Source organism: Suncus etruscus, chromosome 15, assembly GCF_024139225.1.
Source record: "Suncus etruscus isolate mSunEtr1 chromosome 15, mSunEtr1.pri.cur, whole genome shotgun sequence".
NCBI classification, from domain to species: domain Eukaryota; kingdom Metazoa; phylum Chordata; class Mammalia; order Eulipotyphla; family Soricidae; genus Suncus; species Suncus etruscus.
Window position 1 is genome coordinate 73,436,520 of NC_064862.1, and position 11,373 is coordinate 73,447,892.

Genomic DNA, 11,373 nt, shown 5'->3' on the forward strand with positions numbered 1-11,373 from the left:
AATAGGCTCAGGTCCACAAAAGCAGGTCATTGAATGACTGATGGGTGGAGATGGAGTCTCTTACCCTGATACCTGAGGGGGGTGGTAAACCTTATCTGGGGCTCACCTGTGTGGGCAGTGTAATATGAAAGACATAAGCAGCTCTGCTTTTTCTTTGTTTTGCTATCAAACTTATTCTGACTCGTCTCCAAGAAACTGTGGCAAGAGCTAGATTTGCGGGGTCCAACATTTGCGGGTCCTCCCCCATCCTCTCCATGTCCCACTTCCCCTCTGTAGAACACTTGACCTTCTGGTCCTGTGTTTTGTATCTCTGTATTTCTCTCCCTTGGAATGCAAATGTTCAAGAAGAGGGGCCAGAATTGGTTGATTTTTGTATTTTCAAAAACCATCTAGGTCTCTTGTGGCTCATAACAAGTGTTTGCTGGATGAATAAATCATGAATAAATCAAGTATTTTATTGAATACTTGGATCTCTGCTGCCTAAGCTCTTTTTACATTTTTTGAACCATAGATCTTAATTATCTCCTCCTCCTCCTTCATTCCCTCCTCCTTCTTCTTTACCTCCTTCTTCTCCTCCTTCTCTCCTGGTTGTGCTCAGGGCTTAATCTTAGCTCTGCACTCAGAACAACCAGCTGGGTGGACCATATAGAGTGCCAGGAACTGAATCTGAGTTGTCCAGGTGCAAAGTAAGTACCCTGCCTATCACTCTGAATCCTATATCTTAATTTTTCTGTGCTAATAACGAATATTGCACAGGGGTGAGGGGTAAGGGTCTGCAGTGAAAAGTGTGTCTCACACCTTTGAGGACTGTGTTTCTTTCTGGTCCTGGCACCATAACAAAAAATGAGATCAACTAATATTCTTTATGAATGCATGTATTAGCCAAGTATGTAGGAATAGGAAAATCAGAAAGAAATATAATAGTAACAATAAATAAATAAATCAAGAATCTTGGGGCTGGAGAGATAGCATGGAGGTAAGGTGCTTGCCTTGCATGCAGGACAGTGGTTCAAATCCTGGCATTTCAGATGGTCCCCCGAACCTGTCAGAGCAATTTCTGAGTGTAGAGCCAGGAGTAACCCCTAAGGGCTGCCGGGTGTGACCCAAAAACAAAACAACGACAAAAAAAAAAAAATCTAGGGGCCAGATAGATAGCAGAACGGTAGGGCATTTGCCTTGCACACAGACGATCCAAAACAGATGGTGGTTCGAATCCCAGAATCCCATATAGTCTCCCTATGTCTGCCAGGAGTGACTTCTGAGCACAGAGCCAGGAGTAACCCCTGAGCACCACCGGCTGTGACCCCAAAGCAAAACAAAACAAAACAAAAAAAGAATTTGAAGAGTCAGTCAGAAGTGTACCTCCTTCCTGGCTCACACAGGTTGCTGTCCCTTTCCCTGGGCCTAGGGAGTCATTGCGGCCCTTCCAAAGGCTGAAGATACCTCTCTGTGCTTGTGAATGATGTGGTCACACAGCCCCGGACTATATCGGACAATCCTGTCTCCAGCTCTGTGCAAATTTTACATTAATCATGAAGTAGAGTATTAGCTCTTCGATACACCACAGATATCAGGGTCCCTGATACCCGTGCCCCAACACTTAGTAGAGTGTCCACCAGCAGTGAAAGTGAAGAAGAATCAGTGGGTGAACCCAAAGAAGGGGGCCAGGGAGGTCACTCTAAGGGCAGGAGAATGCACCTTTCATGAGCGAGTGAGGCCCCAAGTATCACCTGTGGTCCCATAAACTACCTCTCACTCCAGTGCTTCTAGATGTGGCTCTAGTGGCCCCTGGCACTGCCAGGACAAGCAGCATTAGATGTTTAGGCTAAGCATTGTCCGAGCATCTCTGGGAGTGACCCTGGGTTCCCGAACACTTTTTGGGAGCACATCTTTCCAAAGGAGAAGGAAAGAATAAATGGAGAGATACCGACTATAAATGATCTCCCTTACCACCATCCAACCACCATCTACCTGGGCACAGCCCCGCTCTTGGGTGGAGCCTTCCTGAACAAGTCACATCCCTGGATGGAGCTTTGCACAGCAAAATCTGGTCTACCCAAGGGCTCTCCAGACCCAGCATAGTTATTCCAACCAACTGGTGGGGACCCATGTGAGCATCTTCTCACATTCACACAGATCCTTCATCCTGTAGGAGACAGGCCATTGAATGTCGGAGCTCCCCTCCCAATAGAAGAGTCTTCTCTTAAGAGGGTGCCATGTCTCCCTCTTTTCAGATCTCGGCTCTACCCTCTTCCCCCTCGGTGAGTGCGTGTGACCCCGCAGCTCAGGGAGATTCTCAGTAGACACCGAGGATGCTTTTTCCATCAAGGTTGAGTTGTCAGGAAATGCTGGCAGGAGGCTGTTGCCATCTGCTGGTCAGAACCTGGTACTGCATGGGAAGCCCGCCGACAGACTCACCCATCAAGTCCTGTTCGGTCTTGCAGGTAGGTATATACCTGCATTTGGACTCAGTCCAGAGCTGAGCGGGGCAGAGTGGCATCTTTTCCGTGGCATTGCCCATTATTTGGGGGCTTTCTTTTCTCAAATACATGTCGACGTCAGCCTTGACTTCCAAGGAAATCAGAAGTTTCACGAAAAACGTGAGGTCAACATGCGCATCAAAGGGAAGAGTTTCTTTGCCCTTTGGGGTGTAGGTTGGCAGTGACTCGTAAGGGGAATTTTGGCAGGGAGCAGCCGGCGGCAGGAGTAGAAAAGCTCGCTGGAGGGGACAGAACCCAGGATACGAAAGGGATCACCCCAAGGCTGGAAGTGAGGGAGGCACCTTGGTCAGCCTAGGTGAAGGGAGCTGGGCACAGGTTGCAATGAATATTCACTGCAGATCCAGTGATAGAGAGCCAAGAGAGAGACCACCAGCTGGCATACTTGGAGGTGGCATCCCCATGTCCTCAAGGTGGGCATCTTGTCTGTGTAATCAAAGGAGGAGGTTTTGGATTGGTTTATTGTTTAGTTAGTTTATTTTGAGCCTCCCGAGTGGAGGTCAGGGAGTCCAGCCAGAGCTGGCTTTTCAAAGCAAAGGTCATAGGGTAAGATGCTGCTTGGGCCCCTCTCCTGCATTACTTATTGGGGGTGCACACCTGGTAGTGCTCAAGGGTTACTCCTGGCTCTGTGCTCAGAAATTACCTGGCAGGCTTTGGGGACCTGGAGATGTCAGGCATTGAACCTAGGTCCACTATATTCAAGGCAAACATCTTAAACACTGTGCTATCGCTCTGCCCTCACCCCCATGCATTACTTTAAAATGCTTCTATAGGTCCTCTAGCTAGACACAGGTCAATAATACTTCTATCAATTCACGAATAAATCATGAGAAAACACAAACATGGGATCCATGTCTGTTACCCAATTCCCAGGATGCAATTGGAACTTTTCACTTTACTTAACTGAAACTCTCTGAATAATGTCAAAACCTTTTGGGGGTATATTGCTAACTCCCTTGCATTCTGGCAAGAACATTCTGGTGAGAACACAGATATATGGCAGATTTAGTCCCTATTGTAACCTATTGTAAGTTATTTTATTTGTGTTTGAGTGAGGAATCTCTCAAGCAAAGCTTAGTGGTTCCAGTGGCACTTTTTGGTAATTTGTGTGTGTGTGTGTGTGTGTGTGTGTGTGTGTGTGGGTGGTTTTTGGGTCACACCCGGCAGTGCTCAGGGGTTATTTCTGGCTCCAGGCTCAGAAATTGCTCCTGGCAGGCACGGGGGACCATATGGGACGCCAAAATTTGAACCAATGACCTCCTGCATGAAAGGCAAACGCCTTACCTCCATGCTATCTCTTCGGCCCCTTGGTGATTTTTTTTATTTTTATTTATTTTTTTTGGTTTTTGGGCCACACCTGGCAGTGCTCAGGGGTTACTCCTGGATATCTGCCCAGAAATAGCTCCTGGCAGGCACAGGGGACCATATGGGATGCCAGGGTTTGAACCAACCACCTTTGGTCCTGGGACGGCCGCTGTGCTATCTCTCCGGCCCCCTTCTTGGTGATTTTCAGTCAATCAAGTTGTAGTTCAATACCAAGGTCTGAGAAATGTTGCTGCTCAGGCACTGTGGGGCTCAGAGAAAACCAGCTTGAGCAGAAGTGTTAGGCCACACCTGATCGTGCTTACACTTGAGGGTGTCAGGATTGTGGTGTCAGAATTGAAGCTGGCCTAACCACATTCACTTTTTGATTTGGTTGTTTTTGTTTTGGGACTACATCCTGGTGATGTTCAGGGTTTACTCCTGGCTATGGGCTCAGAAATCTCTCCTGGCTTGGGGGACCATATGGGATGACGGGGAATCTAACCGCAGTCCATCCTAGGTTAGCACGTGCAAGGCAAATGCCCTACCGCTTTCGCCACCACTCCGGTCCCCACATTCACTTTTTTTTTTTTTTTTTTTGTGGTTTTTGGGTCACACCCGGCAGTGCTCAGGGGTTATTTCTGGCTCCAGGCTCAGAAATTGCTCCTGGCAGGCACAGGGGACCATATGGGGCGCCGGGATTCGAACCGATGACCTCCTGCATGAAAGGCAAACGCCTTACCTCCATGCTATCTCTCCAGCCCCCCCACATTCACTTTTTAAAAAAATTTTGGGCAATGTTCGGGGGTTCTGGACTCAGAATCACTCCTGGTGGTTCTCAAGGGACCATAAGAGATGCCAGAGATTACACCTGAACCCAGGTCAGCTATGTGCAAGGCAAACACCCTTCCCTCTGTACAATTGCTCTGACCTTCAGCTGTATTCAAAGCAAACACCTTTCATGTACTGTTTCTCCAGACCAAGAAGGCTGGTTTTGTTTTTCATTACTACTATTATTTTGGTTTTTGGACTACAACCAGCATTGCTCAGGGATCATTCTTGGCAGTGTGCAAGGGGCAATATGGGATGCTGGGGATCAAACCCAAATCTCTATGTGCAAGGCAAACACCCTCCTCACTGTACTATGGGGTATGTGTGTGTGTGTATGTGTGTGTGTATATGGTGTGTTGGGGCTACACCCAGGAGTGCTCAGGGGTTACTCCTGGCTCTACACTCAGAAATTATTCCTGGCAGACCTGGAGACTATATGGAATGCTGGGGTTGTGTACAAGGCAAACACCTTCCTCACTTTGCTATTACTCAGACCCAAAAGACTGTTTTTGATTGACTAAGAGTTATGAACAAGTTAAAAAAAAAAAACCTTTTATTTAAAAAAAATACTGGAAATACAGAAGAACCTCCACACCAGAGGAATCTCAAGAAGCAATTCTTGCCCCACTCCCCCATGGTCACTCGTGTCAGGATTGTTGCTGGGCCTTCAGGAAAGTGATATATGCCTGTACCCACTTCTTCTTTGGGTCCACACAGATCTTCCGGTTCTTCTTGGTGGTGAATCTGGGAGTCAGGGGGAGGAAGAAACCATCATCATCATCACCTCCCTGAGCTGATGGTTGGCATCTGGGGTTCTCTTCTGACCAAAGCACCAAGGCCATTTGGGAGCTCACACCCACAGCTCTGGCTAACCACAGTTCTTCGCCTCCTCATGGGGTCTAACATGCACTATCAGCACCAGGGAAGCTGGCAAGGGACCAGACATAGAACAGCACAGGGTACCTTCCAGCTCCTGGGTACCTGCTGGAGATTTAGCAAAGTAGCCCCAATAGCATGGAGTGGGGTGATGAGCCTGAGAGCTTTTGACTCCTGGAAAAGGAAAAGGGGTAGAGAAAGGGGGACAGCCCCCAACTCTTCTGGCCCCTGCCCGCTTCATCTCCTGACTCTGCTCTTTGTTAGGAACTTGTATCCAAGCCCCTGCCCCAGAAACACATTTGGGGTTTTTTTTTGTTTGGTTTTGGGGTCACACCCAGTGGCGTAGAGGGGTTACTGCTGGCTCTGTGCATAGAAATCACTGCTGGGGCCAGAGAGATAGCATGGAAGTAGGGTGTTTGCCTTGCATGCAGAAGAACGGTGGTTCAAATCCTGGCATCCCATATGGACCTCTGAGCCTGCCAGGGGTGATTTCTGAGTGTAGAGCCAGGAGTAACCCCTGAGCACTGCCAGGTGTGACCCCCCCAAAAAAAAACAAAAAAACCCCCCAAAAAAAACCAACAAAAAAAGAAACTCCTAGCAGACTCGTGGGACCATATGGGATGCCAGGAACCAAACCCAGATCTGACTCGCATTGGCCACATTCAAGGCAAATGCTCTACCACTGTGCTATCTCTCCAGCATTTTGGGGCACACTCCTGCAATGGTTTCAGGGATGAGGCTCAGGAAGAAGGTGGAGCCAGCAGGGAATGAATTTTGTCTATGGGCTCCTAGCAAGACAGACTGGTCCAGTACATGCAGACAACCTTTGCTGGAATTTCCGGGCCACAATGCCCTGCATGGTGTGAAGCTTCCAAGTCTGGGGATTGGGTGGGCTACGCAATGGTAGACCATGACTGATACCCTCTGTCCTGTAGATCCTCAGCCAGTCCTCAGACTTTTGGCTGTGCAAATGCATGACTCTGACTCAGTCTCAGCTCCTAAAAGTGACGTGGCCCATTTCTCAATTCAGGGGCCTCAAGTCTGGACAAACCCCTGAAAGCCAACCTGGTTGCAAAAGAACAGTCCTAGAACCTGGGAACCTCATTCCAGCCAAATTATCTCAACACAGTGGCAGTCAACCTTGTCTCCAAGACCCTCTGACAGAGCCAAAACAGCCATGATCTTTGCATTGAAAACCCAGAAGCCTTATAAAACTCTGGGTGCTGAAGTGAAGGACAATGCTTTGCCTTCCAGACCTCCCAGTAATCAACTTATCAATTATCAACTCACCTTTCCTGCCCTCTGCAACTCCCCTAGCCTGGAATGGTAGGTCGGTTGTGCCCAGCCTCACCCCTTCACCCTACCATTCCCAATTGTCTAAAGGATCCCAAGAGAGATTTTCTTCCCCAACATCAAGTCCTTCTCTTGGAATTACACTGAAGGATGGCAGAATGTTACTCCAGAATATGACACTTTACAAAGATCATTTTCTGCTTAAAAAAAAAAAAAACATTAGGGGCTGGAGAGATAGCATGGAGGTAAGGCATTTGCCTTTCATGCAAGAGGTCATCGGTTCGAATCCCAGCGTCCCATATGGTCCCCTGTGCCTGCCAGGAGCAATTTCTGAGCATGGAGCCAGGAGGAACCCCTGAGCACTGCCGGGTGTGACCCAAAAACCACAAAAAAAAAAAAAAAAAAAAACATTAAAAAGGCCAGTGGAGAAGAAATGTGACCTTACCTTACTTTCCCTGTTAATTTTTTTAATTATTATTTATTTATTTATATTTATTTATTCATTTACTTTTTGATTTTTGGGTCACACCCGGCAGCGCTCAAGGGTTCCTCCTGGCTCTACACTCAGAAATTGCTCCTGGCAGGCTCAGGGGACTATCTGGGATGCCAGGATTCAAACCACTGTCCTTCTGCATGCAAGGCAAATGCCCTACCTCCATGCTCTCTCTTCGGCCCCTGTTAATTTTTTTAGGGGAGGTTTGGACCCCACCTGGCAGTGTTCAAGACTGACTCCTGACTCTGTGCTCAGGAATCACACCTGGTTGGACTTGAGGGGACCACATGTAGTGCCAGGGATCAAATCTAGACCAGCCAAATGCAAGGTAAGTGGCCTCTCGTGGTCCTTTTTCTCCTGTCCCTTACCTCAATTTTCTCTTTAGAGCAAGAGATAAACTGTCCTTGGAGCCAGAGGAATAGTACAGCAGGGAAAACAATTGCCTTGAATGTGGCTAACCTGGATTCGATCCCTGGCACCCCATATGGTTCCCTGAATTCAACAAGAGTGATTCCTAGCTGGAGAGTTAGCATGGAGGTAAGGCGTTTGCCTTTCACACAGAAGAAGGTCGGTGGTTCAAATCCCGGCATCCCATATGGTCCCCCAAGCCTGCCAGGAGTGATTTCTGTGTGTGAAGCCAGGAGTAAACCCTGAGCGCTGCCAGGTGTGACCCCCCCCCAAAAAAAAACCCAAAAAACAAACAAAAATAAAAAGAGTGATTCCTAAGGGGCCAGAGTGAGAGAACAGCAGTAGGGCATTTACCTTGCACAAGGCTGACCCAGGATGAACCCGAGTTTGATCTCATCATCTTGTAAGGTCCCCTGAGCCTGCTAGGAGTGATTTCTGAGTGCAGAGCCAGGAGTAGCCCCTGAGCGCCACCGATGTGACCCAAAAACCCAAATAAATAAATAAATAATAAATAAATAAAAAATAAAAGCTCTCCCTTCTCAGACTCTCATTAAAAAAAAAAAAAGAGTGATCACAGGGCCAGAGTGGTGGTACAGGGGTAGGGCATTTGCCTTGCACACGGCTGACCTAGGACAAACCGCAGTTCGATCCTCTGGCATCCCATATGATCCCTTAAGCCAGGAGCGATTTCTGAGCACATAACCAGGAGTAACCCCTGAGCGTCACCAGGTGTGGCCCAAACCCCCCCAAAAAAAGAATGATCCCTAAGTGCAGAGCAAGGAAGAAGCTCTAAGTACTGCCATATGTGACCCTCAAAAACACAAACCAAAACAAATTTGAAAAAGAGACACAACTCCCACATGAAAATGCCCTCTTTGTAATCAATTTGGAAATAAATAGGACTATCTTTGGGGTCATGTCCTGGTGGTGTTCAGGGACTAGTCCCAGCTTGCTGCAAGGGTTTGGGGTCCCTCTTTGTGGTATGTGGGGGACCCTGTTGTGAGATCAAGCCTAGGCTCCTAGGAGGTAAAACCCGTGCTCAACCATTAGAGCTAACCCCAGAAAAGAGAAATATTCTCATTGCCAGAGATACAAAGTCTTTTTTGGGTCACACCTGGCAGTGCTTAGAGGTTACTCCTGGCTCTACGCTCTATGCTCAGAAATCGGGGGACCATATGGGATACCGGGATTTGAACCACTGTCCTGCAAACGCCTTACCTCCTTGCTATCTCTCTGGCCCCAGAGATGCAAAGTCTTGGCCAGAAGATGTCCAGGTAAGAAGATTCAAGTGCTGAGAATATTTGGATCATTCCCTGAGCTTCCCCAAGACTTTTTATCATTAAAAATGATAAATGGGGGGCTGGAGAGATAGCATGGAGGTAAGGCGTTTGCCTTTCATGCAAGAGGTCATCGGTTCGAATCCCAGCGTCCCATATGGTCCCCCGTGCCTGCCAGGAGCAATTTCTGAGCATGGAGCCAGGAGTAACCCCTGAGCACTGCCGGGTGTGACCCAAAAACCACAAAAAAAAAAATGATAAATGGGTCTTCATTTCCCTGAGAAGGGTCCTGCCCCATAGATGCAGAAATCAGGATGTTTCTTCTGCTTAATCTGTTTGTTTGCTTTAAGTTGGAGACCACACTTGACAGGATACAGTGTGCCTCAGTGGTCAAGGGTCGCTCCCTCACATTGCTGGGCGACCATGGGGTGCCGGGGAAGGAATGTGCTTACGAAGGCTGTACTCCAGCCCTCGGAGCCATCTCCCCTTCCTTGAGACACTATCTTATTTTTGTCTTAGAGGAGTTTTTTTAGGACCATATTCAGTGATACACAGGGCTGACACCTCACTCTGTGCTCAGGGGTCACTCCTGGGGTGTTCTGGGGACCATATGGGATGCTGAGGAGGTGGGCCAGGAAAAAAATAAAAGCTCTGGGTTTCTTATGCTGACCATAATGGGATCTCTTATTCTATTTCATACCCCAAATTTATGTTTGTTTGCTTTCTGGGTCCCATTTGGAGGTACTCAGGGCTTACTTCTGGCTGGGAGTCACTCCTAACTGCTTGGAAGACTATCTGGGATGTCGGGGATGGAACCCTAGTCAGCAAATGCCTTCCCCACTGTGCTATCTCTTTAGAGGCTCCATGTCCTGAATTGAGCCCAGGGAGCTACCTGGCATAAGGCAGAACTTTAGGAGACAGAAACTAAAGATCACACTTGCAAGCAGTGTAAGTGGGGTGTCTGCCCTAACCCTGGATCCTAAGTACCCTAAACTGGCCCCTGTCACACTGGGAAGCAGGGCGAGAAATACTCACATCACAGCCTGATGAGAACAGCTGCTCTGCGTGAACTGGTAGGTGCGCACCAGATTCCGGGGGATGATCTGGTCGCTGAACTGGAAACAGCAGAACCTGGCCACATCACTGCTCCCTAAAAAGAGAGAAGAGAAGGAGCTTAAGGCTGAGGTTTTAAAGCTTCCGAGCAGGCAAAGGGAAGGAAGGGAGGAGACAGATACATACGAACAGTGGCTCCCAGGTGGAGACTGAGCATGAAAACCATGAGGAGCGGGAGGGCCTTGGGGACGCTCTTCATGATGCTGTGGGCTGGGCTTGCTACTGCTTTCTCCCTGATCTTGCCTGAACCCCCTTTTTATAAGGCTGAGAAATCTCCAGGGGGCATTCCAGAGAACTCTGTGGTTTTGAACAAAGGTTGCAGACATAGTTTGGGAAATGGCTTGACACCTACTGGAAAACAGCAAAAGTGGGCAGGGAAGGGGGTGCAAGGGCAGAATTTGGGGTGAGAGTGGGGGCGAGGAAGAACCGATAGGTCTTGGCTATTTTTCAAGTCACACATTTTTGTATTTGTGTGTTAGTTTGACAAGTAAAATAGAAGGAAATGAGATGAGTCATTTCCCCCAAAATGACCCCGGGTTCATTTCTGACACAGTGGGGTGATCCAGGGGAGATCATTGGCCTTCCACCCTAGCTGTCTGCACTCGTCTCTTTTCCAGTTCTACAGGCAGGCATGAATAGGTCCCCGGGCACACCCCGTATTCAGTACTTAGTATCATGGCTTTGGGATGGGTCCTTTGTATCTTACTGCCATCAAGTGGGTGGGGGAACTGTTTCTTCTGGTACAGGGGTCTTAGGACTAAGACAATATCACCATGGCCTGGCACTTGGAAAAGAAAGAATTGGGTCAGAAAGAAAGCACAAGCTTTGTATGTGGGAATTCTGGGTTTGATTCCCAGCTTGGTCTGCACTGTGTCACTGCATAGCAATGGTAAGTGATCTACCAGGTTGGATACCTGAGTACAGAGCCAGGAGCAACCCCTGAGCATCACTGAGTGGGCCTTCCTACACACACACACACACACACACACACACACACACACACACACACACACACAAACATACACACAAAGTTGTTTTAGTTTTGTCTTTGGGGTTGGGGGGGAACCCAGCAGTGCTTAGGAGTTACTCCTGCTCTGTGCTCAGAACTCACTCTGGCAAGTTAAGGGATCCATATGGGATAGTGGGAATTTAACCCAGGTTGGCTACAGGCAAGGCAAACACCGTGCCTGCCGTGTTATCACTCTGTCCCCCAGATGTTTTATTTCTTTTAAAAAACAAAATTTTTTTTTTGGTTTTTGGACCACACCTAGTGACACTCAGG

At 48.1% G+C, this 11,373-nt stretch overlaps 1 protein-coding gene across 1 annotated transcript; it reads right to left on the minus strand.

The window, feature by feature from the left end:
- Positions 1-5,278: 5,278 nt before the first annotated feature.
- CCL26 (C-C motif chemokine ligand 26) lies at positions 5,279-10,290 on the minus strand. Its single transcript, XM_049787895.1, has 3 exons — positions 10,218-10,290; positions 10,014-10,128; positions 5,279-5,375 (listed from the first exon to the last, which is right to left on the minus strand). Exons 1-3 carry the CDS (start codon positions 10,288-10,290, stop codon positions 5,279-5,281), a joined length of 285 nt encoding a protein of 94 aa, XP_049643852.1.
- Between the last annotated feature and the right edge of the window lie 1,083 nt (positions 10,291-11,373).